The sequence below is a fragment of the Hippocampus zosterae genome, chromosome 16, assembly GCF_025434085.1.
Source record: "Hippocampus zosterae strain Florida chromosome 16, ASM2543408v3, whole genome shotgun sequence".
Taxonomy (NCBI): Eukaryota; Metazoa; Chordata; class Actinopteri; order Syngnathiformes; family Syngnathidae; genus Hippocampus; species Hippocampus zosterae.
Window position 1 is genome coordinate 17,482,546 of NC_067466.1, and position 27,912 is coordinate 17,510,457.

At 48.8% G+C, this 27,912-nt stretch overlaps 2 protein-coding genes across 2 annotated transcripts; both read right to left on the minus strand.

Moving 5' to 3' along the window:
* Positions 1-3,178: 3,178 nt before the first annotated feature.
* On the minus strand, positions 3,179-9,024 carry rars1 (arginyl-tRNA synthetase 1). Its single transcript, XM_052048006.1, has 15 exons — positions 8,857-9,024; positions 7,890-8,024; positions 7,456-7,644; positions 7,252-7,360; positions 7,062-7,162; positions 6,844-6,965; positions 6,645-6,765; positions 6,420-6,549; positions 5,990-6,094; positions 5,504-5,682; positions 5,310-5,419; positions 4,746-4,851; positions 4,488-4,660; positions 4,168-4,415; positions 3,179-3,387 (listed from the first exon to the last, which is right to left on the minus strand). The coding sequence occupies exons 1-15, from the start codon at positions 8,902-8,904 to the stop codon at positions 3,278-3,280; spliced, it is 1,986 nt and encodes a 661-aa protein (XP_051903966.1). The 5' UTR covers positions 8,905-9,024; the 3' UTR covers positions 3,179-3,277.
* A 167-nt stretch (positions 9,025-9,191) lies between these two features.
* Positions 9,192-27,907, minus strand: wwc1 (WW and C2 domain containing 1). Its single transcript, XM_052048002.1, has 22 exons — positions 27,063-27,907; positions 21,485-21,594; positions 21,172-21,375; positions 20,900-20,976; positions 20,377-20,456; positions 18,725-18,854; positions 17,924-18,073; positions 17,770-17,840; positions 17,439-17,684; positions 16,080-16,169; positions 14,653-15,329; positions 14,448-14,565; positions 14,182-14,352; positions 13,820-14,012; positions 13,555-13,695; positions 13,405-13,451; positions 12,678-12,870; positions 12,442-12,612; positions 12,273-12,365; positions 11,609-11,839; positions 11,332-11,450; positions 9,192-11,237 (listed from the first exon to the last, which is right to left on the minus strand). The coding sequence occupies exons 1-22, from the start codon at positions 27,179-27,181 to the stop codon at positions 11,171-11,173; spliced, it is 3,498 nt and encodes a 1,165-aa protein (XP_051903962.1). The 5' UTR covers positions 27,182-27,907; the 3' UTR covers positions 9,192-11,170.
* Positions 27,908-27,912: the final 5 nt, after the last annotated feature.

Genomic DNA, 27,912 nt, shown 5'->3' on the forward strand with positions numbered 1-27,912 from the left:
AGTAAGGCTTTTTTAGCCGAAAAAAAGACCATGTATAGTAAGGCTTTTTTTAACCGAAAAAAACGACCATGTATAGTAAGGCGTTTTTGACCCGAAAAAAACGATCATGTATAGTAAGCCGTTTTTAGCCCCAAAAAAACGACCATGTATAGTAAGGCGTTTTTGACACAAAAAAACCGACCATGTATAGTAAAGCGTTTTTGACCCGAAAAAAAACGACCATGTATAGTAAGGCGTTTTTAGCCCCAAAAAAACGACCATGTATATATAGTAAGCCGTTTTTAGCGTGAAAAAAACGACCATGTATAGTAAGCCGTTTTTAGCCCCAAAAAAACGTCCATGTATAGTAAGGCGTTTTTAGTCGAAAAAACGACCTTATATAGTAAGGTGTTTTTAGCCGAAAACAACGACCATGTATAGTAAGGCGTTTTTGACCCGAAAAAAACGACCATGTATAGTAAGGCGTTTTTAGCCGATAAAAACGACCATGTATAGTAAGGCGTTTTTAGCCCCCAAAAAACGACCATGTATAGTAAGGCGTTTTTAGCTGAAAAAAACGACCATGTATAGTAAGGCTTTTTTAGCCGAAAAAAAAACGACCATGTATAGTAAGGCTTTTTTTAGCCGAAAAAAACGACCATGTATAGTAAGGCGTTTTTGACCCGAAAAAAACGATCATGTATAGTAAGCCGTTTTTAGCCCCAAAAAAACGACCATGTATAGTAAGGCGTTTTTGACACAAAAAAACCGACCATGTATAGTAAAGCGTTTTTGACCCGAAAAAAAACGACCATGTATAGTAAGGCGTTTTTAGCCCCAAAAAAACGACCATGTATATATAGTAAGCCGTTTTTAGCGTGAAAAAAACGACCATGTATAGTAAGCCGTTTTTAGCCCCAAAAAAACGATCATGTATAGTAAGGCGTTTTTTGACAAAAAAAAAACGACCATGTATAGTATAGTAACATGGTCGTTTACTAAAAACGCCTTTTTTCGGGTCAGAAACGCCTTACTATACATGGTCGTTTTTTTTGTGTCAAAAACGCCTTACTATACATGGTCGTTTTTTTGGGCTAAAACGCCTTACTATACATGGTCGTTTTTTTTCGGGTAAAAAACGCCTGACCATACATGGTCGTTTTTTTCGGGTCAAAAACGCCTTACTATACATGGTCGTTTTTTTCGGGTCAAAAACGGCTTACTATACATGGTCGTTTTTTTTCGGCTAAAAAAGCCTTACTATACATCGTCGTTTTTTTTCACGCTAAAAACGCCTTACTATACATGGTCGTTTTTTTGGGCTAAAAACGCCTTACTATACATGGGCGTTTTTTTTCGGCTAAAAACGCCTTACTATACATGGTCGTTTTTTTCACGCTAAAAACGCCTTACTATACATGGTCGTTTTTTTCAGCTAAAAACGTCTTACTATACATGGTCGTTTTTTTCGGGTCAAAAACGCCTTACTATACATGGTCGTTTTTAGCCCCAAAAAAACGACCATGTATAGTAAGGCGTTTTTAGCTGAAAAAAAAAACGACCATGTATAGTAAGGCGTTTGTTCTTGAAGCGTTTTGTTCTTCAAGAAAATCTTTAAAAGAGGAAACTGCATTTCAGGACAGCAAGCAAGTGTTTAGAAGGAGAAAACAAGTTTAATCAAGGTGTCAGTCGCACGGCGCATCAAAACAAGTCACCTCTGGCGTCGACCTGTCGACAGTCGCTCGCGCTCCTCATTTGCATCCATTTGTAATATATCTCCATTTCATCCCAGATGAGCCGTTTTAATCTCTCCACGCCAAGCACCACAACACTGGAAAATAAATCATGTCGATAAATATAAAGACTTTTTCATGGCGAAGGACAAGCGTGGCCGTGGAGAAATGCTTTTGAGGAAAGGACGTCATCTCTGCACATCATGAGTAATATGACTAACAATTCTTGCCTGCGGGCCGAATTTTCTTTTTCTGCCCCTCTCATGTGGAGCACAGCACAGCTTGATGTGACACGGTGGGGGTAGCTCCCAACCCAAAAAACACACACTAATAAAATCCAACTAACCCAATTCACTCGAAGCCTGACATATTTATCACCAAAAAAAACTAGTTGACAAACATGCTCCATTTTGTACTTTTTAGCCTCTCGGTCAGGCTTTGGCCACAAATAACCTCAAATGCGTCACTCCCAAAATGTCATGCTACGTAAAGGTTAATATTTATATTCTGTGGCTATGCCAACAGCTGCCTGCTAATGAGACAGCTGAGATGAAAGTTTTCACCCCACCCGCATTTGCAGTGTGCTATTTTACGATTAGGATGTCAGCAAATTGTTTTCACTCCCCCCAAAAAAATGTGACGGATGCTAATATGAGCGTCTGAGAATCCATCGGGTAAGCGTAGCTTTCCAGTGTTTCCCTCCACAACTTTCATTTTTAAAATCAAGCTACCTATGCTATGGCATGATCTCTGTTGACATCCTTGCCACTTGTGCTAACTTTAGCATGTTAGCATCCAGTTGTAAGACGAACTAATGTTGAGCGGCACCTGGCCAGAACACGCCGCGGAGAACTCATATTCTACATGTACTATTCTAGTACATTACGAAATATTAGCGACAGAGCGACAAATTATACTTAGACCATTATGTTCGGCTCAAGTCTCCGTCTCTCGCCCTCGACACCGCTTGAGAATGAACTTTCAGCTTACCTCGATATGCATCTTGCATCTGGTGGCACTGGGGTTCGCTATTTGGAGTGCACTCCACCCCAAGTACGACCGAGGCCGTACGATGGTTGGCGGGCTTTTCTGTCGACGAAGCTCCTCGTCGCCGGTCGTCTTTTGGGAAACAGACAGCCCGCCGGCAAAGCGGCACGTCTGCGGCAGCTTGAGCGCACGTGGCGAGGCGTCATTCATTCGGCGAGTTGCCTTCACGCGCACGGAAAACACGTCGCGCACAAAACCAATCGTTTCGGAAATTTATGTACAATGCAAAGCTAATGTTTTTCAACCTTTACAGACGACCCATCGTCGTTTATGCTAATTACATTTCTAAATATAATCAAACTATCTTAACCATTTTCTGAATGTTTTACATGACACGGATGTAATCGTTGCTTTGAGATTCAACTCTGAACAAAATCAAATGCTGAAAATAAAAAATTAAAATCAACTGACCGTGTGCAGATTGTTCCATGTCAGCTTTTTAATTAAAAAACGAAATCTATGGACATGATGATGAGTTCATGATCATTTAGAGTGGTGGAAAAGTGCATAGATTGCCCTCACATCCTCTGCACGGGGTCGATGCCCAGGATGTTGAAGCCTTTGGCCATGATGGCCGCCGTGGCTTCGCACAGCAGCATACGCCACATGTTCACCTTCACAACCTCACCTGCAGGGGGGGAAATGGATGTATTTATTTTTTTCAAATCTTGTTCCATTTTCGAAAGCCAAAGAGCTTGTCAGACAAAAACTAAAGACTGTTTTTTTTTTTTGGGGGGGGGGGGGGGGGGGCTTCGCAGCAGGCCCTAATAAAACAATCCCACGGGAGGGTTCCAAGTGTATTAGCCCCACGGTGCTAATAAGGAATTAGCATCATTAAATAGCGGCAACCCTCTGGTGAGGATGAACCGACATTTACAGGCAAGGCAAGACCGCACACTGGGGGGGGGGGGGGGGGGGGGGGGGGGGCAACGACGTGACGAGTGAGGCTAAACTGTGCACTGGTTGACTGCCACACGCTACTAGTACTACTCATTCATTCATTCATCTTCCTAACCGCTTGATCCTCACTAGGGTCGCGGGGGGTGCCGGAGCCTATCCCAGCTGTCACCGGGCAGTAGGCGGGGGACACCCTGAATCGGTTGCCAGCCAATCGCAGGGCACACAGAAACAAACAACCATCCACGCTCACACTCACACCTAGGGACAATTTAGAGTGTTCAATCAGCCTGCCATGCATATTTTTGGAATGTGGGAGGAAACCGGAGCACCCGGAGAAAACCCACGCAGGCCCGGGGAGAACATGCAAACTCCACACAGGGGGGCCGGAGCTGGAATCGAACCCGGTACCTCTGCACTGCGAAGCCCACGTGCTAACCACTGGACTACTCGTGACCTACAAATCGATTTTCTAGTGGGGGGGGGGAATAACGTGGCGGCGGCTAGTTACCCGTGCGACGGTCCTTCTCCACGCAGTAGCAGCTGTCGTAGAACTCGGTGAAGGTGGTGGCCAGCTCATAGAGGTAATCGCAGAGCGGGTGCAGCAGCAGGTCGTCCAGAATCTTCTGCAGGATTTCAGGGAAGCGCAGGATGCACTTGCCCAGCTTCCACTCCTTGTCGTGGTCCAGGAGCACCTCGACACTCTGGGCCGCCTTCCTCAGGGTCGCCTCGTCCACGTTGGCCAGCCTCGCGATGGACCTGCGGGGGGCGACGTTGAGCGTACGCAAAGGTATCCGGAATCGGGCGGACTGCGGGGCGGGGGCCGCCTACCGTATGCGCGTCAAGGCGTAGAGGAGATACGCGGCCGTGTTGCCGCGGTCGTCCAGCATCTTGTCGAAGGAGAAAACGTAGTCGTTGATGCGGTTGTGCGACAGGTCGGCGTACTTGATGCAGCCGAACGCCACCGAGCGCTGAGCTTTGGTCAGTTCCTCCGGCGTCAGAACCTGGAAGGGGCGGGGCCAAAGTCATTGGAAGCCCATGCGGACGGATGACAAAACAAAATGCGGGTGGGAACGAAAGCTCTCTCACCTTGTCTCGCTCTTTCTCCCTCAGTTTGTCCATGGATCTCTTCAGTCCCTCGTCCAGCAGGTCCATCAGCCTCACGGTGTCTCCGGAGCGGGTCTTAAACTTCTTCCTGAGGGCGAGCGCTACAGCTTACTTTTTCGGGGTCATCTCGCCGCGAGTTGTCCCGTCTGGATGCCTGACGGCGAGGCTCAACGGTTAGCGGGAGAGTCGAATGCGGTCGATGGCGTGGAGCGGTTGTCCGCCTCGTCATGGCCGATCGTTGGTAACGACAAAAGCACTCAAAGTCGACGGGACCTTGGCTTTTAACGACAGTCCGCTTTTCCCGCATTAGCCTGCTGACGTCGAGCGCCATTTTGGCTCCAAATAATGTGGAAGCTAACGACCTAATTGGCCATTACAGGTTGCCTGCTGCGACCAAACTCTCGACAAATTTCGACAAGAACGTCAATCAATATCTTTGTTGTGTTATCACTCAAGTTAGCGGTCTAGCTTTTTGGGGTTTTTTTTTTTTTTTTGGTGGTCGAAAATCGATAATCCACTCCCGTAGATAAAAGCTCGCGGTCGTACTTGTCCTCGCCGAGCACCACTCCAAATCCAGCGTGCTCCACCCTGGTCACCTGGGGGTCGTACCATCCGATCATCTTGGCGGCGGCGAACACCAACTGGAAGTGGGGGCCCTGAAATACAAATAATGAAGCAGATTGGATTTTTTTTTTTTGGGGGGGGGGGTCCTCAAACGCCACATTTTCCATCATTTTCACCTGGCCGCTGTCCGTCACGTAGATGATGATGTCGGCCTTTTCGTCCAAAATGCGCTGGCGCAGGGCGGCCAGGTCGGACGTGTCGTACGTGTAGCCGCCGTCCGACTTGACGACGGTGAGCGGGATGGGCTGACCGGGGGCGAACACGATCTTGCGGCCCTCGTCCATCTCCGTCAGGCCTTGGCGGGTTCAGAAAGACAAAAAAAAAAAAAGAAGGAGAGCGCAAATGTAGAAAAGATGATGAGAGGAAATAATACGGCAACGTCGCTCCCTAGTGGCCGTCTTGTGCCGTAACTCCCCGAGAAGTCACCCACCCAAGTGAAAAGGTGGATTCCGGTGCTTTGAAAACATGCTCAGAAGCGCCCCCCCCCCCCCCCCCGCCCTATTTGAAACATCATTTGAGACGTCTCACAAAAAGGACACATGAAGGTAACTAAAGGAGAAGTCTGCCAAATTGGGGATGGGGGGGGTTGTCGTTCTCCTCACCTTTGTCATCAAACTCCTTCACCACCTCCGTCATCAAGTCCTGGTAGAAGGACTCCCCCCGCTCGATGATGTGCACGTCAAGGCAGTCGTAAACCTTCTGGAACTCTGAAAAGCAACGCCCACGCACGTTCAACGCTTCTGGACCATTGAGGGTCTCTCCAATGAACGAAGAGCCCCACAGGAAGGCCGGATTTGAACCCCCGAGCATTTTGGACCTGCGATGCAGACGTGCTAACCGCTAGCGCACCGCGCCGCTATGGACGGTCTCAAGTTGTAACTAGAACGGTGACTCGTTTTAACAGTTGAAAGCCGCCAGTTACCGAGGCCAACCGAAAACCGCAAAAACGAGTCAGGAATTATTTCAAATTGCCACGATTAGAAAAACAAAGCGAAGGAATCGGGCATCGGTCGGACAAAATTCAAGCGCCACCTTTCCTGGAGACGTCACAGATGAGATTCCAGGCTTTGATGAAGTCCGGCTCTTTGCTCTGCAGGCGGACCACGCAGCGGTACGCTCGCTTCTTGAAGTCGTCCTCCTCGTCAAAGCGCTTCTTGGACTCCTGGAGGAGCAGACGCGAACGGACGGGCACAAAAGGCTTCAGCGGCCGCCACCGAGATCGCCTTTGCGGTTTGGCGGGACTTCAAGCGGACTGACTTTGTAGAAGGCCTGCAGGTCCCCGATGGGGGGCGACACCTCCAGGTAGTTTGGGAATTTATCCTGCAGGTGCGCGATGAGCATGCCGAACTGCGTGCCCCAGTCGCCCACGTGGTTCAGCCTGGACGCCAAAGTCACAAATCGTCAAGGGAGTCAGGGGGGGGGGGGGGGGGGTGACGAGATCGGTTTCGGCCGTCACCTGAGCACGTCGTAGCCGAGGAACTCGAAAAGACGACACATGCTCTCGCCGATGATGGTGGAGCGCAGGTGGCCCACGTGCATCTCTTTGGCAATGTTGGGCGAAGAGAAGTCCACCACCACCTGAGCAACCCGCAAACATATATGCGGGGGGGCCGGGGGGGGGGGGGGCAATTTTGAGATGATTTGCCGGAGCGACGGTGGTCGTGCGTCTTATACCTTCTTCTTGGAGGCGAGCGGGGGCGGCTGCACGCCGTTGACCAGCAGGTTGCTCAGCAGCCTGGACACAAACGATCGCTTCAGGTGGATGTTGATGAAGCCTGCACAAGTGAGATGCGGCGCGCGTTCAACTTGTTTGCCCTGCGATGGAAAAAAAAAAAGGGAGGGGGGGGCGGAAGGGGTTTCATACCTGGTCCTGCGATTTCCGTCTTCTGGATGAGTTCGTTTTCCGGAATGTTCTGAATGATCTTCTCGGCGATCTCCCTCGGGTTGGCTTTCAAGCCTTTTCCTTTCAGCAACTGCCAGCAAAAAAAAAAAAGAGAGACTCAGGTTGAATGTGGGTGTGGGGGTCATTTGGCCACCGAATGTGGGTGTGGGGGTCATTTCGATGTACCTGTGCCATGGCCATGGCGCTGTTGCACTGGTAGTCTCCAAACTTGGCCTGCTGGTTGGGCGTGACGGAGAGCGGCGGGCTGTCCAGCTCTGGACAGGAGGCCCGGATGGCCCGGCCAAAAATCTCCTGCAGCCGTTGGTTGATGTTCATCATAGCGCTCCCGCGGTGGGGGGGCTCGTCTTGCAGACTCTGAGGACACGCGCAGCGACAGTCTTGTGAATGTTTCATTTTTGTGTGTGTGTCGACTTATCGGTTTCAAATATATGATACGAGATACTTTAGTTCAATCGAAATATCTTGTTAATTTTTGTAAATAAATGGCATCAAATGAACGTGTACTTATCATTTTATTGAACACAAATTGCACAAAGTAACTTCAACTGGTGTTTCATTCGTAAACGTCTGCAAAACGCAGACGGTCCTGCCCGCCTCACCCTTTTGAGGATGTTGAGGCGATATTGTAGCCTGGTGTTCTCCTCTCGCAGCTCATCCAGACGACAAGACGGACTCGACTTCTGCGGGTTCTTCAAGCATTCGAGCTCTGCGGAGAGACTTTGGATCTCGGACTCCTGGAACAAAGCATTACAACCGCTTAGTCATGGAAGGAACACCATAAATGCAAATGATTAAGGGGGCTTCCGCTAAGTCACATGATAATAAATCACATATCCAGTTTTATTGAGAGTAAAAGTGCATCAGAATGAAACCAAAAGTACACATTCAAACAATTAAAAACAGCGTTAAGCTGACGTGTAGGTCCTTAAAAAGGCCCTGAAAAGTAACCGTTCTCAAACCGTAATACTTGATGCTCATAATAAAGAAAGGTCTTGCAGAAACAAGTACACGTCCTAAATTTGTCATTTATAATTTTAACAGCTAGATGGCACCAAATGTGCTTGGCTTTAGAAAACGAGCCCAACAAGACTTCGTTTAACGAAGGAGTCATTTAAGAAGCATGCCCGATTGCAGCTCTAGTTACACTAATGACAGAACAACTTTCAACACCAAGTATGTAGAACATGTATGGGTGGGTAATTCGGCGAAGCAGCAACTTGCAAAGTACCAACTAAAAGTTGAGAAACGATGAACAAAGTCGCGAAAAGGCCGTCGGAAAATGAAAACATACGACGCGATGTAGTGCCGAACATAACCACGTTGCACTAATTTTCGCAACCAATCAGCGGGTTCTTTCTTTTAAATTAACGCCGAATTTCAGAACTCTAAAGTCCGGTACCACATATTGTCACCCACACAAATACCGTTTACATGTTAATATTAGATCAAAGGAATGTGCTTGTTTGTTTCTGTCTGCTCTGCCTCGAGCTCACTGGCCGTCATTGCGTGACACGTAGCGCCGGTTTTTAGCTTCAACTTGGTTAACCGCCGTCCAACGGGGTTCACCTGCTTCTGGAACCTCGTCGCGTAATCGTTCACACGGTCTCCGTCCATTACGAAGCACCAGGTGAGCGGCGGAATTCAGGAAGTAGAACCGGAGCGTTGTCGCGTGGCTGACGAAACAAGCCAAGAGGAAGCAGTTGACATCTTTTTCCGTTTCATTTCCGGGTAGGCGGGGAGATTCTTCTTCGTTATGTGGAAAGCAGACTTATTCGTTTGTCGCCACCTGCTGCAAAAGATAAGAATTGCACTCATTAGCAAACACACAGTATGTACTGAAAAATAAGTTATTAAAATTCACAGCTTGGTGCACTGAAAAGACAACAACCAGACCCCCAAAATAAAGGATAAGGTTTTATTTGTTGTGAAACTACAAAACATACTGTGTTTTTATTTTTTTTGTGCTGGTGAAATATTTACAACTCTGGTCGACAGTACAGTGTCTGAGAATTCAATTCACAGCTTTTCGGGACTCCTGACGAGAAAGACGAAGTAAAGAAAAAGAAACAAAAAAAAAAACAAAAAAGCACACCCAAATCACAAAGTGCAATAAATACATGCTGGTTGTTTTCCTCCTCACACTCACTCATACACATGCACACCTTCACCCTCATCATCTTAACAAAATCAGATATAATGGGGTGCTCTTAACTATATTAAAAAAAGATCACTTGTGACATCGACATGTTTTTCTCTCTTGACATTCATGTGTGTGGTAAAAACTACATTCCTTCATCTGCATGTAAAAAGAAACAACATTGAGATTCTCTTGCCAAAAGTGTTCACATTGAGGAAAAACAAACATTCCAGCTTTTGGATTCCCCCCCCCCCCAAAAAAAATATTTACCTTTCATTATCTCTCATCACTTGTGAATTTGACAAAAGTCGACCCACAGTCAATTTCAAGGCCAGCTTTTGAGGATATGAAAAAAATGAGACCAGGAGAAATCACTTTAAAACTTTTCCCATTGTTAATACAACCTAGAACACTTTTTTAAACATCTTTCAAGAGGCGAAGTAAAATAACTGGGATAATGTGGTTGCACAAGTGCACACACCCACCTAAAACTAGGACGTTGCTGTTTGACTGAATTACCCTTCCAATTTTGCTTACCGTAGCTCCATCTTGACTAAGTCCAGCAGAAGAAAAAACAGACCCTAAACATTATTCTGAACATTCCATCTCTCTCACGCGAGCCAATTAAAAAAAAACAACAAAAAAACCCACACGTACACAAAAATGCATGGAATACATATTGCTTCACACACACCTTCCTGTTCGTTCCTCTTTATGTGGCTAACCATTTTTTTTAAATAATTGTAAATTTGAATGTAAATGACAGTAGAGTGTTCTATTACTTTAAAGGGGAAGGGGGGGAAACGTTTTCTGCCCCTTTGCAAAGAAGCAATTAATAAGCAAAGGTCATTTGTGGTTGGCTCTTTAAGAGTAAAAAAAAAAAAAATCCAGTTATAGACGCGAAAAACGGTTATGTCGTCCAGTTCCAACGAGTTCAATCAAACAGCGAATCAGAATGAAGAGCGAGGTGCCCGGTGTGCTCCCATTTGGCGGCTGCTCGCCGGCTTAAAAAAAATACAATCAAGATGTTCACAGTCATTCAAAATAATAAAGTTTCAATAATCATTCCAGTGTGACGATTTCCTTTGTGTCTCTTTACGGTTAAAATCATTCTGTTAAAGTGCAGACTAACTAATTTCCTACCTGAGCGTGAGAGAGTGTGTTTGTTTTTGACTCCTTCAAATAAGAACATAAAAAAAAAAAAATCAGTGCTGTAGATAGGATTCTTTTGAGCATTAAAATATTTCCTGTTGCTGATGTAGGTGAAATGAGTCAACGTTTTGAGAGAAATGTTCATCTTTCAAGGAAGGGTGTGTGATGATGAGTTGTTGCAAGGCATGCTGGGATCACAAGGATGGCTTCCAGTTCAAGTGGAATCGAAAGAGCTCGAAGGCGATACTCATCATTTCAAAGGAGGATTTTTAACCATCTTTTGTTGCTTCGGTACCGTTGGTGTTACGAGATTAGATATTTGTGCTCTTGTTTGTGCTGGAATGATTTGAAAGGCGTTAGTAACAGAAACGGACAAAACAAGAAAGAGAGAGAGAGAGAAAAAGGGAAACTCGAGCAGTGTCATCGCTAAACTTATGAAAAAAAAAAAAGCTAACAATGCTGAGTGGTCAAGGTACTGTTTGTTAGCTTTGCGTCGACGACATTGTCAAATTCTTCATCTAACCGCTTTGACTTGACTTGCGTGAGGGAGGAGTCGCGGAGGAAGAGGCTTAAGACTCTTGAAATGCTTGGCTAGACGTCATCGGCCGGCAGGTCCGGGATGGTGGTTTTGGCTCGCGTAAAGAACGCCATTTTCTCTCTGAAACCGACAGAGCAACGAGACGGAATGCGATTTGTCTTTCCCCCTCAAGACAGGAAGCGGTCGTCGATCCAAATAAATCAATTCCTCTTACCTGAAGGTCTGCACCTCGGGCACCTCCTTGCGGCTGCGGCCTCGGATCTTGTGGACATCCTTCGCTGCCGCCCTCATCATCTTCTCCACCCGCTTCTCCTGCAACTGCTCCTCCTGAGTCTGCGGGACACACCCCGAGAGCTTAACTTTAAGATGGCCGGAGCGTAGAGGAAGCTGTTTGAGCGTTTATTCGATGTTTGTGGAATCCAGGTCAAAGGTCAATGTACAGAAATGTCGCAGAGTGGTGGAAAAGGAGGACGCGGCCGCCGAAGGCTCACCTGTTTCTCGGCGTGCTTGAGGAGGAGGCGGAAGCGTTCGTCTTCTCGGACCCAGGCGGGCAGCTCGCGCCGGCCCTGCTGCCGCGCCGTCTCCAGCTGCGCCTTCAGCTCGCGGAGCACGTGCAGCTCCTGATCCAGGCGCGACTGGCGGGTGCGGGACACCTGCAGGTCCAGCTCCAGGTCCAAGGAGGTGCGCAGCAGGCCGTCCAGACCTTTCACCGGCAAGGGAGGCTTGGGGGGACGTAAGCCACGAGAAAGTTGGATCAACCTTTTTACGTCAAGGGACCGCATTTGGTCACAAAAGGGACGCCCCACACCGAGTTAAAAAAGCAGCAGAACCATTTCTAGAAATTTATGCAGTACGGATACTTTATTACATTCCTCATTCAATTTTAATTCAAATTGTTGAATCAAATCCAGATTTGATCCTGGTTTTGTAGGATAATGTGAATGAAATAAATGAAGCCCCCCCCACCCCCAAACAAAACCAAATCAAGGGCTAAAGGCTTCATTTCTCACAATAGTCTTATTTTTCAAATTTATGTGGCCAATTCGATTTTTTTAATTTCTTCATTAACGCAACTTTAAAAAAAGTCTTGGAACCGAACTTTCCGTTTTGCGCGTCTTGATCACACCCAACAAATTTGAAAGTGCGCCCTCGTACCTTCTTCATGCGCATGCTGCGTCTCTCGGAGGCGTTCCGCACAAACGGAGACTTCTTGGAGAGCGTGGAGCTGTCGCTGTCACTGCGGTAGATCTGAAAGCGGACAAGACGGGCGAGCTGCAGCCGAGCGTTGGCGAGATGGATGTTGGCGCCGCGACACTTGGCTCACCCTGCAGATGTACTGGCTCTGCGGTCCCGGTGAGAAGGTCTTGGAGCGGATGATGGCGTTGCCCCGCATGAAGGCGTGGCGCTGGGGGAGCTCGGCGCGCCGTTCCTTGGGCCGGACCACCGAGTGGTGACCCGATGACGATAAGCCGCCCATACTCGTCTCCTTGTTCACCTAAAACGAGCGCAAATGTGATGAGGTGGGGGACACCCGATGTTGCTCTTTGGGTTGGGGGGTACCTTTAATTTAATGGCGGTGAGAGGGGGCAATTTGGTCTCTCTCTCCTCCTCTTCTTCTTCTTCTTGCTGCTCGTTCTCCGCCTCCCATTGGCCGCCATCGGCGTAAAACAGCTCTCCTTCCTCCAGAGGCTCTGAGCCCACAGCGCAGAGCTCTTCCTCGTCGTCGTCGTACGCCTCCAGAAGGTCGCCGTGCCTGAGAGTGAAGCCCGCAGGTGCGTTTAGCCGCCACGGCGGAAAAAAAATCATCGAAACACGTAAATTTAAACATGTAAATTTAAAACGGCCTCGAGTATTTTTTTTTTTTTGCTTCTTTGCATTAAGGCTGGAATATAGAACAATTCTATCGTATTTTTAGAACGAGGCAGGAAAGAGATTTATTTTGCTCAATGGGTGGGCAGCAACACTAAAGACCGAACGATTTATAAACAAGAGAGTAAAAAGGACATTTTCCACACGACACGTCACGAGATGTTTTGGACATTCACAGCGGCTTTATTTACGTTCGCAAACTGGTCCGCCGGCATTCCGACTGCACGTTGCGCAGCATTTTGTCATGCCACAAATATTCCCGAGCCGGTATCTGCTGTTCTCTTCACATCCGCTCTCAACGTGTAAACAGGAAGAAGCGTTTAGCGCAGAAAAAAGAAAGACGCGAGCTGCGTGAGGGCGCGGGAGCCAGTCCCATCACGTGGTGGACACAACAGGTTCAGACGAGCAGAAAACTCACCACGCTTCCTCGGCTCCCGAAACTCCGTCGCCGCACGAAGCTCGGGTCTGAAACAAACAACGTTGGTTTGTTGAAGCAACTGCACTTCACTAACACGCCGAGGACGATCGAGTCGACACGTGTACGGCCTACGTGAAGCTCGGCTCTTACCACGTCCAAGCCACAGGTGGCGCCGCAGTCCTTGTCCGTGCTGCCGGCAACGGGCAGGAAAGCGTGACTCAGCAGGTTGTACCACTCGGTTCTTCTCTCCTCCGAACAGCTGATGTCAGCCAGGCTGATCTGGGCTCCCGCCTGTGGACTCAGGAAAATAATCAATCCCATTTTTTCTTTTTCCCCACGCTGCATGTAAAACTTGATCAGGTTTTCCGTGGGTACTCCCCCACCGGCAGAGGACACGGCGGGGGGGGGGCCTCACCAGGCATCGTTCGTGGCCCAACTTGTCGGTGTGGCACACGTCCACCCTCAGCGTCCTCCTCCGCAGTGCAACGTGGGACAGCTGCGCGCCGAAAATCTCGTTGAAGTCCACGACTTCCTGCGGGAGGCAGCCGCAGGTTCGGAACAGGCAGCGGGTCGTCTCCACGCAGGGGAGCAGCGCCACACGAACGTGCCTGCGTGCGACATGGCGGCGTGGCGGTTTCAATCAATTCAAGTGTGTTTAAAGCGCAATTGAAAAAAAAATACTTTAAAAAAAAAATCATCTATTTGAAGTGGGCCCGGAAGATATCGTCGGCAATAAACGGGGGTTCATAGTCTTCACGTAAACAACCAAATATTTACATTTTCTGGTCAGCCGGAAGACAGAGGGCGCTACAGTTGGTCAGCCGCATGACGGAGACGCTGAAGCGCTGCTCTCGCGGCTCGTAGCGGAAGCCCAGCTGCACCTGAGCGCAGCCCGGAGGCAGCCTCTCTTCGTAGGAGGACAGGAGGAGGTCGGCGGGGAGGCCCGGCCTAGTGGAAACAAACAAACATTACACAGAAATTCATTTTGGAAGACAATCCAGAGCTCCGTGACGTGCAGAATCTGCTTTTTGGGCGACTGGTACCTGCGCTCGGACGGCTCATACACGCCGCTGTCCCCGGCCACAGATTCGTCGGACACAGCTGAGATCACGCCCATCTTCTTTGGCACCGCTGCAAAGGACGTCGCATGCAACTCTGGAGCTGGAGGGGGGGGGGGGGGCAGAGAGATGTTTTGCTTGGAAAGCTTTAAAATATGATATATCGTGAAGCGATTGTATGAATTTTTACCTTTCACCTCCTCGGCCAGCGTGCCGTGGCGCGTCTGCTTCTCTTCCAGCCCAACAGGGGCGCCGCCGCGCTCCCCCCGCCGCTGCTCCTGGGAGTCCAGCCCGAGGTCCAGCTCCGCCAGTCTGCTCTGAAGTTCCAGATCCAGGCTCACCCCGCCGGGCCCCGCTTGGCCGCCGCCGAAGGGCTCCCCGGACAGGAAGGCGGCGTCGGTGACGAGCGGCGAGCAGGGCGGCGAGAGCGAGGAAAGCGACGAGCGCGGCGACAAAGAGCTCATGGAGTGAGGAGTCTCGGAGAGTCTGAGCGCTTGAATCCTGGATGCTCCCGCGTCCGCTGCCGCCACTCCTCCCGCACCTTTGTCAAAGTCCCCGCCCAGTCCCGGCGTTTGACCTTTGGCCCTTTCAGCGTCCCTCCCGTCGGCGCCCGTCACCACTTCGTGTTCGTGAATGGTGGTGATGGAGTTGGAGGGCCGGTAGCCCGCCTGGCTGCCCTCCTGCAGGAGGCTGTCCAGCTTGTTCTGGAAGTCCGGGTCGGCCAGCTCGGGCTGCTCCAGGTAAATGTCGGTGAAACTGAGGGAGGAGGTGGAACCCAAGCTGGAGTTGGTGGCCAGCGAACCGCGGCTTGACGTCAGCGAGCCTCGGCTGCTGCCGGACGAACACGAGAGCGTGCTTGCGGACAGGCTGCGTGAGGCACACGAAGAAGAGAATGTCACACGTACTGTGTAAAAACGTCGAGAGTGATTGTGTGGAGGTGGTGCAAAAAAAAAAAAAAAAAAAAACCACCACTTGCTGTTTCAACCATAGCCTCAAGAGGGCGCAAAAGCGCTGAACTGTTGAGAAGCGCGATGACGATTTCTGGCACTTTTGTTTTTCTTCCAGTAAGATTTTAGCTTATGAAATGAAATGGATATTTGAAACTATTATATTATATAATATATATAATAATAATATATATAATATATATAACTATATTGACTAATTGATATTTCGATTAGCCATTTGAATTGTGCCTCCGTCCTTCCCGTGTGGCGTTTACACGTACTCGGCGACTTTTTAAAGTACATTCCAAAAGCATACTTGTTGGCTCTTAATTGTTCATAGTTGTGGTGTGGGGTGTTTTTGTTGTTTTTTTTTTTTGCTTGTTTGTATGCGCCCTGCGACGGACTGGCGAACTTCTCTAGCAAAGCGGCAATCGTATGCGAGCACGAGAAACAAGATGAATATTCACACGAGAGAAAAATGCTCCGAGGCCACTGCCATCACGTCCCGGAGTCATGAAAACGTGGAAACGTTATCAGGGTAAAATGAGACCTGAGGGACTTTTCTGCTCTCTCCTCACACGGGGGCACTTGGCGATTATGTTCGCTCTTCCGTGAAGACGTTCGAAAGTGCATTCATTTTTCATCAAAGCACCCTCTCGGGTGAAGCCACCTTTTGAGCTGAGTCTGCAACGACGTGGCCAGTCGAACCAACTCCTCCAGCTCCCGGACCAGCTTGTTCCTCCTGCAGTGAAGTCGGAGCCTGGAAACAAAGACAAGGAAAAGGAGAAAAGTCATTTCGCCCCTAAAGTTGGCGACGTTTCATTCAAGCGGGCGGTTTGAATTCACCGAAATGAAAAACCGATGAAGCCGTGGAGCTATTATGACATATGCTAAATTAGATTTGCCATACTCCGCTCAGCATCGGATACGACTCCGGGATTCAATTTCCCGGGATGGTACGAGTGTACTTGATGTAGGATGCGCGGATGTTGCGAACGCGACACACAAGAGGCTCTTTTATGAACGTCTCACGTTACGGCAACAGGAGACGGCACACAGAGAGAGCTTGAGAGCTCAGGAAGGGTCCGAACGAACAACAGGAGTCCTGTCGAGAGGAGAGGAGGGGGAGGGGGAGGGATGGGGGGGGTTGAGGGCGAGCGGCGGCGGGCTGGGTGAGTCCGTAATATTGGTGGATAAGCATTGCGGCGGTTTGACGTCACTCGTGACCAAACGACAATTGAAGGTCATTTGTTTTTCCATCAACGCATGGTGACCTTCATCACGACCTTCATCGCGTTCTCCTTCACCCGATCCACTATAGAAACCCCCCCTGGAAAGTTTTCGTTGAATTCTGAGCAGAGCCAGAAGAATCTAATTCACCGCGTGAGGTGCCGTTGAAGCACGCGCCGCGCTCGCAACGACGACTTGACTTATTTCTCAGCGGAGCCGCAAACGCCGAGGCTCATGGCCCGTTGCCTGGCAACTCTCCTCCTCGCAGGAGAAGGGACGGTGACACATCGTTTCTTTACAATCACAAAGAGCGCTATGGATTTTTTTTTTTACGACTGTTTGAAGGAGAACAGGGGCGGCCCGGTAGTCCAGTGGTTAGCACGTCGGCTTCACAGTGCAGAGGTACCGGGTTCGATTCCAGCTCCGGCCTCCCTGTGTGGAGTTTGCATGTTTTCCCCTTGCCTGCGTGGGTTTTCTCCGGGTGCTCCGGTTTCCTCCCACATTCCAAAAACATTGCGTGGCAGGCTGATTGAACACTCCAAATTGTCCCTGGGTGTGAGTGTGAGCGTGGATGGTTGTTCGTCTCTGTGTGCCCTGCGATTGGCTGGCAACTGATTCAGGGTGTCCCCCGCCTACTGCCCGGAGACAGCTGGGATGGGCTCCAGCACCCCCCGCGACCCTAGTGAGGGTCAAGCGGCTCGGAAGATGAATGAATGAATGAATGAATGAAGGAGAACAAATGCGTTTCCCTATCGTGAGGACTTTCCAGACGCACGATGTAAAGAGATGGACGAGGCACCTTTCGGTCAGAGCCTTGCTCTGGTTGTCCCTGGCGGCTTGCAGGTCTCTCTCCAGGCGCTTCTTCTCCGTCTCCAGCTTGTGAGCGTCGTTGGCTTCCAGGCGCTGGCGCGGCCGCACGTACTGCAGCTCCTTCAGCAGCTCCTCCTTCTCATTGATGAGGATGAGGCGGTCGCGCTCCGGGTCCAGCAGGCCCGGCCAAGCCTCGCTGTCCAGCTTGGCGATCTGCACCTCGATGCCGGCGATCCTGCCGGGCATTCGGGAAGGTCAGGATGACGGACGGACGCGGCCGAATAAGGGGAAAAGTTCCGAGAACAAAGCGATGGGCTTACCGCCGCCTGGCCTCCTCGTACTTGAGACTGAGACGAACTTTCTCCGCCAGTTTGTTGGAGTTGTTCACAAACTGGACGCACGCGAGAGGGAGCTTCACAGAAGGCCTTTTTGTCGGGGGGCTTCCGTCGCCGGCTTACGAGCGGGGGGACTCACCTCGGCGGGAATGTCGGTCTGGGATCCGGCGTCAGAGTAGAGTCGCGGGATGGACAGCTCCGAGTTGCCCAGCGAGGGACTGCTGCCCCCCCACAGATCCTGCTGCGAGCCCGAGTCCAGTTGGAACGCGTCCTTCAGAACCGCCAGTTTCTGCGCGGAGACAACGGATGGCGAGATGGAAAATATAGCGTGCAAATATACATTTTGCAGAACTGTTTGTCGATCGGAACGTGAGCGGGGTCGACGATCGCAAATGTTCAACCGGTTATTATGATTAGCCGAGCTTCTTTTATTTCTTCCTCTACTAAAAGTGTTTTTTTTAAATATTTTTCATATACCCTGGAAGCACCCTGCTGCTTTTCACAGGTTAGCCACCGCACAACGACAGGCGCTAGCTTGCTTTTTTTGGGGGGTGGTGGGGGGGATTATTGTTGTTCTGCAAGTGTGTTTGAATGTTACAGCACACACACACACACACACACACACACACACACACACTCTCACACACACCGTCAGCTGCAAGTGATCACAAAAGGCAGATGGAAGAGTTGGAGTGCGAGAGGGCTTGACAACTAACGAGCTCCTTCGTACATTCGCCACTGAACAATCTAGAAAACGATGAATGTTTCCAAACCATTGAATCATTTGCTCGTTCCCAACTGCCAAATCACTCTGTCGTGATTTTGAATGGGCTTTTTTTTTTTTAACGACATAATCCACTCGATAAAAGTCCCCAGAGAGTGACGACGCTCGGGAAATGAGTGAATGAATCCAAAGACGAGCCGAGCGGCGCATCCACACCTGCATGAGGTCTTGTTTTTCCTTCTCGCCGGTGCTGATGGCGTCTCGGATGGAGCGCACCTCGCTGAGGATGGCCTGCGCTTCCTGCAGCTTGAAGCCATACGGCTTGTTGGACACCTTCTGGTCAATCCTGCGGGAGGGGGGGGGGGGGGGGGAGTTTTGATTATGGCGGCTCATTTGCCCAACGATGTCGGAGTGGTTATTGGACAGTACGTGCACCTAAGATGGATATCCAGCATATCAGGAGGGGGGGGGGGGTGTCAATGGGCTTTCCGTTAGCTCGCCGTATTACACTCTGCGCGTTTAGAATCGAGAAAGAGACGGCGAGTCGAGCGGTGTGCTGCGGCAAACGGCCACCGGGGGCGGCGGAGCGTCGCCAATGACGATGTCGTGCACGCGTCAAGGCGGGACAAGAGGTCCTTCCGCATTCTTTGGGGAGGGAAGAGGCAGAGAGAGCGAGAGAGAGAGAGAAAGATGTGCGAGGAGAATGAGGAAGCGAAAGGACGGCAGAGGAGACCGGAATCCTCTTTTAAGAGTTTCTCAAGCAGGGCAGAGCGGGAACGGCGTCACGAGGCCCCAGTTGCAAACAAAAGTGCGTTCGGGGAACATTGGCTGGTCGGCCATTTTACTCGTATTTATTTTTATTAATTACAATAAATACCGCAACCAATAAATGGGCTAAATAAAGGGATCAAGTTGGAATGACTGATTTTTGGGGACAAAAGCGTCACGACGGTGACGGGACTGATATCACAGATGATGTCCGAGTGTATTCACTCACTCGCCGGCCGCGATTCAAGAACGAAGCGTCCGAGGTTGTAACAATGTTGATGGTTAAACATTTCAGAAGAGTTTGTGTGTGTGTGTGTGTGTGTGTGTGTGTGTGTGTGTGTGTGTGTGTGTGTGTGTGGCTTGCTGCACTTCCACAAAAGGTTCCCACGCATTCTCGCCGAGCCCGAAAAAAAAAAATGTCAAAACGCGTCAAGTATTTAGCAAAATCTTATCAAGAAGCGGGCGGCCGCATTCCAGGCCTAAGCCTATTTTGTATTTGCGCAATTGGCGATAGGTCGCGGAAGGTCGTACGATGACTGTAACAGGAGAGAGGTGGTGGGGGGTTTGGGTAAAGGGGGGGGGGCACGCAGGAATGTCGTTCAACCGCTCGGCTACTCATTAATCCTCCAGCGACACTCTCGCTCGCATGAGCCGAGAGCCAAAGAGACACGCATTCTAGTTCCCATTCAGCTCCGCCTGACAGCTGATTTGCGTGGGAAAAAAAAAAAAGAAGTCGCATTTCAAAAACGCACGCGGAATGAAAGAACTCGACAATCGCCGCGGTCTAAAACAAAAGGAAGAATGGATGCCTCCCTCTTTCCCTCCCGCCGCCGGCTTGACTGATGGCCGCGGCAACCTTGCGCTTACGAGCGCGCTTCCCCTCGCCAGCCGCCGTTTTGACACAGGCGGCCGTTTTTAATGGTGCTGCGGAATGCGCAATAAATGCTGAGGCAATAACCGCGGCGATAAGGAGAGCTTTATTGCTCACTAGAATGATGACACGTGTGCAAATATCGAATTCCAACGAGTGACACAGTGGAGGGAATCTGCGCATGAGCCATGCTCCCACCCCCCCCCCCCTCCCAAGAGAAAATACTTACTCTTTGAGGGTCTCGAAGCCTTGTTCTTTGTACTGCAGCTCCTGTTTCATACAGGCCAGGTCTCGCTTCAGCTTGTTGACCTGAGACACGCACGTGAAACATTCAAAGGCTTCATTTAGTGTCTTAAAGAGTTTCGCACGTGAGCATTATGATGGCAATTTCTTTTTTTTTTTTGCGTCATTTATCAGACAAGATTTCTGCCGCTTTCGCGTCACCATCGAATGACGCCCAACAGATTTTCATTTTGCGTCGTCGGACCCCGAGCCAAACCATGAGGCAAAACTTTCCAATTTCACGATTGCAAGGAAATTGTGCGAGGTGATGAGTCAGTCTGGGGGGGGGGGGTTACTAGTCCAAGTGAAATAATACTAGTCCAAATGAATAAAGGATATCTTATCTTATCTTATGTTATCTTATCTTATCAAGTCGGACTAGCGTTGGGTACGGGCGATGTGGAAAGTGCGAGATGCGCAATCGCACGCGCGTATGGCGAGGCAGGAATGGAAAGGTGACGTTCTCTCACCCGACTTTTGGCTGTAGCTATTTCAGCTTTGAGGATATCGGGGTCATACTTGCTGGAGGTGGACGTTCTGGAATTCACTGGAATGAAAAAAAATAATAATAATTTCAAGAACAATATTTGTCAAATGTGGCAAATGGCTCGGCGAATATTAGCATGCGTGTTTATTGTTTTTCATTTCGAGACATTTCTGCTCGACCCACGTGTTTTTTTTTTCTTTTTTTTGGTGGTGGTGGGAGTTTGGGGGTGGGCGTTCATCCGATAACGACACTCACAGCTCGTCTGTGACGTGGACTTGTCCCGCCAGGTGTTGTTGAGCTGGAGGTACTCCTGCTGCGCGAGACGCAGCCTCTGCTCCTTCACCTGGTAGATCTCCTTCTGGGCACTGAGGGCGTCTCGGGCCACGGCCAGGTACTCCCGCAACATGGCCTCCTGCTCCCGCTGCCACTGGGCTCGCGGGTCCTCCAGCTGGGTGCTCTCTGGGTGGAACCAAGAGCGGACGCGTTGTACTTCAAAGTGAAATGCAACTCAAACAGTACGGAAAAAAAATACTGTAACAGAGAGAGAGAAAAAACTACAGAAACTGACTGGTGTTGTGGTCGACATAGTACGCCCCGACCACGGGGTCGAACACCTCCTCCCATCCGACCGGCAGCTCATCTCCGATGCAATCGGCGAACGTCAGAGGCTTCGTCTGCCTGCGGTGGAGAGAAGAAACCCCCCCCCAAAAACAAGCAAAACTGTACTTAAGGCTTGTTGTATAGCACAAAAGCTAATCGGTCTGCTTTCATGAAGGACGACAGAAATTAGAGAGTAATTGATCGAGGCACTGCGATCGATCAGACGATTTGGATAATTTTGAGCTCAACGATGAGTCGAAACGGTTGCTCGGTTTATGAAAATAGTTGTTGATTCATGTGGAGCCCTCGTTTCATATCTCTCAGTAAAGTCGGTGCCGCGTGCCATTGTTGCGATGGCTGAAAGCGCTTCCATGAGGCGCTGGGGGGAGAGGGGGGGGGGTTGACCGGCCTGATGTTTGAGAGTCCTCTATTCACCTCCAAAAGAGGGAGGAGGGTGGGGAATTAAAAAAGAAAAAAAAAAAAGCAGAGGGTGGGGGAACGGGGGTCCCTCCTGCCGACCACAATAGGAGGAAACCGACCCGCGGCATTCCTCGAGCAGCACTAACGCATCGCCTGGAGGTTTCTAGGGCAACCGTCGGCCTTGCAGCCAGTCACCGCAGTCGCGAGGGGCGGGGGTGTCGGGGGGGTTACTCAATGATGCGACCAGTTTCTTTTTTTTTTTTTTTCCCTCCTTCTCTTTCTCAAAACGGTGTTTTTATGAGCCACAGCCAGAATTCCTTCCAGGCACGAGGCATTAAAAACGCTGCTTGTTTGATGCAAGTGAAAAAACTATTTCTTGTGTAACGGAATTCATTGAACAAGAAGCCAAATAGTAAAAGAAAAAAAAACGCAGCAGTTCAATCTTACATTAAAAGCTTTTAGTCTGAAGTTTGATGCGAGACGTTGCGTGTAAACACTTTGTCACATAAAGCATGCGCTACCAATTCACCTTAAGAGACATGTAGCACGAAAAAACAAACAAACAGAGAAATCAAAATGAATTGGGGCCTTTTCACTCTTGAAGAGAAAAAAAGGGGGGCCACATAAGACCACCTCGGCTTGGCTCTAAATTTAGCTTCCGGACAGAGCGACATGGAGGCTGCTGCCAACGGCTGGTCGGCTGGCCGAGTCCCCATTATTCGATTCCCCCCTCTCTATCCTCTCGCCCACTAAATCGTGTCCTCTAAAGGCTGAGCTGAGGAGGGCGGGCGTGCGGGTGGGCGGGCTGGGGGCTGACGGCCGCTGACCCAAACTGGTGGCTCTTGGTTTTTCCCTTGGAGTGAAGGGCCAGCTGGTGACGGCGGCCTGGCCTCCCATTTCACTGTCGGTCGCTCAATAGCCACTTCAAGTCGCTCTCACATGCTCCGCTGCTTCACAGCACCAACGTAGCAAATCAAATCCAATCGCCTGGTTTGGAATAGTTTGTCCGTCGACACATTGTAGTGGCCATCATTTTAAAAAAAAATTTTTTTAGGGATGCAACTGACCGATTCTTAATTGATGTCAACACTGTTGAACACAGAAGTGACCTGAACTGAAACAAAAACAAACAACTTGCAGCGTTTTTGTTTGTGCCACCAGATATGACCCCAGAATGTTGCGTTTTTTTCCCTCCACCCCAAAAACAATTTCAATAAAATCTCAATGAATGCAGCAGATGACAAGACCTAGCGCGCCACGTTTGAGTGAATGCTAGCAGAGTAGCTCAAAAGACCACGTCAACCAAGTCAAGCTCCAAGCGATCGTGGCCTGCGGAGATAGCAAGCAAAACAGATGAGTCAGTCAAACTGCTTCCGACCCCCCCCCCCCTCATTAAAAAAAAAAAAAAAAAAAGAATTGGCAAAGCTCATTTCCAAACGATGGCCAAGCCAAAGACATTCCAACCCCGTCAATGAGCATGTTCAAAATGTTTAAATTTCCACAATGTCTATTTGCCAATCAATCAACCTATTGATCGACTTTCCATGCGGTTGACCTGATCTTTTCCGCCGACACGTCGCACACGCAAATGGCCGTAAGGCAAACCAGAACGTGAGAAAGAAGTTTCGCTACGTTTTAATGGGAGCTTTTTTTTTTTTTCCCCCCCAGTCACACGATGGCTTGGCTTGGGTTCAACGCGAGAGGAAAGCGACAAACATATTCATAAATGACTTTGCAAAACGTTCTCCCCGCCAGTTCCAAGGCAAACAACTATGCGAACCGGGCCTTGGCGCGCGAACGCAAACTGGCGGAGTGCAAAGGCGCCGAGGCGCGACCGCATAGCTGAACGCTGAGTCAGGCGGCGACAGCTGGGGGAGGAAACGATCGTTTGGCGTCACATTCAAATCCCTTCGTTTCGAGGTCCAATATCCAGGCCCCAAACTTCGGCCCAGATGAAAAATGGGACGATCGGCGGGAGATCGGCGCGGCCCTAGCGAGCGGCGACCGCGCCTTATCTGCCTGATCACATTCCCGCGGCCTGACGACACGCGTTTGCTGCGTCACTGCGGGCGGGATGAACGATATTGCACGCCGGAGACTTTATTAAAGGCCAACGAGTCCACTCACTTGAGCGGTTTGAATCAAACGAGCTGAACCCTCTTTGGGCGCGCGACCCAAAAATGACAAAAAGGCGACAAAGAACGGCAATGGAAGCCGCTTAAGACGCGACTGTATTCGTAAAATGTATCTTCATATTTTGAACGTAAAGCTTGCGCTTGAATGATGATTCAATTCAAAACTCAAATTGAAAACAAACATGTCAAAATTGCCCAACGCCGAGTGTATGCTACGATCCCCGTATTGTAAACACTTTTCATACTTTCGTCTCTTTATCGTAATTGTAAAACGGACCTGGGTTTGAAAAAAAAGTTCCTTTCCACTTTCGGATACTTAGCAATCGCAGAAGTGCCTACAAAACACCACTAGGTGTCAGTAGAGCTCCGCAAATTCTTTCCTATTTCAATGTTTCATTCGACAAAGGGCGAATAAATTGACTTCATTTTTCATTCTCCAAATGTCCGCTTCTCATCATTCTTTGAAGTGCATTTTGGCTCCACGGAGCATGTTGCTGGCTGTCCGACATTTTTTTTTTCTTTCCCAACAGCGGATGATTACTGGTGCAACATGTCAATCCAGTTGTATAGCGGAAACAATGTTTGCAATGTGAAATATGCTGCTCAGCGCTTCCAAGCACTCGTGTTACGCATACATCTGGGAGCATTTGCAACTTGGCTACTTTTGACTTTCCTCACTGTTGCTAGTTTCCGCTGCAGTAACACTCACGTCGTGATTATCTTGAACTGCGGTTGGTGTCAGATTTGGATGCCAAATTGGAAATGACACATGCCTAGGAGCACATTTTTTTAAAAGTCGCTGTTTTTGGACAGAATACCATCAGATATTTTTGGTGGTAGGTACTGTACACCGGGGAAATATGAAAGTGTATTTTTCCTCAGGAATAAATATCACGGTAGATTGATTATGATCATTTTTTCAACATAAAAGTTTCCGGTCCTACTTTTACAATGTTTTTATTGTTTTGGTTATTTGTTTTTTTTTCTTTTGAAAGGATAACTTTGACTTTTAGTGTGTTTGAATGCTATCGCAAGCCAGCGTAGAGAAAATACGTTGTCACTCTGTTGGTTACGTATTCCAGAAGGAGTCTGTGGCGCTTGTCGATGTTTGTGGGGCCTCTCGGTGAACTTTGAACCCCGTGCACCTTGGCAGGCAGTGAAAGGGATTTGGGACGAATCAGACGCTTGGCCGGCGAGTGCTGCTTGGCCCTTCACGCCGTGTGTTTCAGGAATGTGTGCGTGTGTGTGTCTGAAGGACGCTTTCCTGTCAGTGGCACTTTCACTAAACACCGTGACTAGCCTCGTCCTATCTTCCAGAAGAAGCGGCTAAATTTACTAATGCAGCGTGTTATACCGGAGACAAATTCCTTGTGTGTTCGACATAATTGGCCAGATGAATAAAGATGATTCTGATTCTAAATTAGAACACTATCACTAATGTTTAACTGCTCTAAGCAACCTACCCCCCCAAAAAAAAGACTTGTGGCGTGGGCAGAGGTGGCCTTAAAATCGATTGATTAAAATGCATTTATGAATGTTCAAATAAATCCTTTTATATACTGTATAATGCTCATTCCAAGGTTTTTGTTTATTTTAGTTGTTTCGCTGCTTCATTCATGACGATTAAAAATATATATTACATTTTTTTTAATGGTCGGTTAAGTACAGTATACTCGAATTAATTCGCAATAATTCAATTAGAAATGTCAGTAGCATTTTTTTATAGTTAAAATGGAAATCTATACGTACATCTTACGTTCTTCTTTTTCTTTTTAAAAAAATCCAAGTTTGCGCAGTTCATTGAAATGTGATCCTTGCGTTTCCTCAAAGCGTTTCGCCACTTTCATTTTTTCGGGACTCAGTCACCCCCCGTTTCTTGATGCGAGCCGAGAATGAAGAAGAAGAAAGGAAAAAAGAACGCTGCCATGACGACGACGTCCGGACTCGCGTCAGTCAGAGCAGCTGAGGGCAATCAAATCAAAAACAGAAAAGCAAAACAAGCCTAAGCTTCTTGGATTCCAGACATGAGGCATGAGAGGGATTTGGTGTCAAAGTCTGAGTGGTCTTAAGTAAGCGATAAAGCTAAAAAAGCAGGGGGTGGAGGGGGGGGGGCGCCCCTCAGTCCTCATTGCCATGCGGTGTAACGCTACGCATGCGAACCCTATTACCAGCGTGGATTTCTATTAGAAGGTAACAAGAAGCAGGATGTACTTGGTAGGGAAGACAGAATGACTGTAAATTCTGTTACGAAAAATGTTGTCATCCGTTTTTTTGTAGTATCTCCAATATTTTTCCATCCAGAGCACTTTCTCTGTCTTGTTTTTGTTGTTTTACAGTTTGAAAGGTCACAAAGGCAATAAATATGGAGCGTTGAAATCCCTAATCTGCTTGTGTGTTTCTTTTCACAAAAAGATCAATTTCGCTGGTTTGTTTTTTTTGTCATAATGCCACATTTTCCTTGACGGATCCTTGACTAATAATGGATTTAAAATAAATACATTTGCTTCAAAATCACCATATTTCAACCAAATCAAATCTTTGAACCTCAAAACGTTCCACGTTGCAGACATTTTCTATGAGAAAATGGTAACCAATTCACTTCAAATCAAAAATTTGAATCATTTCCCCCACCAAATGTTCCTACTTTGAAGAATTCCACATTTTCCCAAAGAAAATTCCCAAATGAATGGGTTTTTAATTTTTTAGAAATTCACTATTGCGCAACTGAATGCAAATCGTTTTAACTTCCAAATGTACCTGTTTAGTACAGATCACGTTTTCTTGGGAGTTCCACATTAATCGTTCTCCTTTTTACATTTTAAAGGAGAAAACTCCCAAATTATAGAAAATGTCACAATCCACTTTAAACGGGACTAATGTGGAGTATAATCCACGTAATTGCTCTGGTGCTGCATTCCTACTTCCAATAAGTTTTTTATTCGTGTCAGGTCGGCATGCCTTGTTCCCTTTTTTTGGGGGGTGAGGGGGTACCTGTCTCTAGGATCGATCCAGCTGGTGCTCTGGTTGATGTGGTCGATGTAGTAGACTTTGCCGTCAAAGTCTCGGGCTTCCTCCCAACCGTCGGGTAATGGCAACTCCGTCCTCGGCATGTCAGGCGAGTCTCCATGTAATGAACTGCCGGCGACTACTCAAAATATCGACGAGGGGAAACCATCGCTTTCCTCGGTCATCATCATCGTCATCAGCGGTGGCGGTGGGAGTTATTCCCCAGCTGGCGCCGCTTGGCTGCGAATATCCATAATAAGAACACTATAGTGATCCAAGCAAAGAAATCAGGGGGAAAGGCGACTAAACGTGACGAAGGAGGTCAAACAGTTCCATCAGACTGCACTTGATGTCTCCTCCGATGTCGCCATCTTTTATCCCCTCCAAAAGTTGAGGGCAACTTCGGATGCCAAATTACCGCGTTGTGCCACCCGCCCCAACCAAAAAGCCGCTAATGTCGTTTTGAGGCCACACGGGAAATTCCAAACGTGACGGTTGATAGTATACTCGCGAAATAAGGATTTAAAAAGACTCCACTCGACGTCCCCGGGCTGCCTTGTCCTCGTCTTGGCCACAGGCCACCACCATGTTCCAGCGAGAACCGAGGAGGAACCGATGCTAGCCCCCCTGACGACCAAAAGTGGGGGTGGAGGGCAAAAATAAGTCCACCGGGAGGAAGCGGGGACACTGACCGCTACGTACAATAAACATTCGGCGATTCATCCACGGTCGAGGACGTGTAACGATGCGAAGGTGATGGTGGTGCTGCTGGATACACTGCTCGTCCAGTTCCTGGTGACTTAGCTAGTCATCCGGGATACGTCAAGTCAAACCG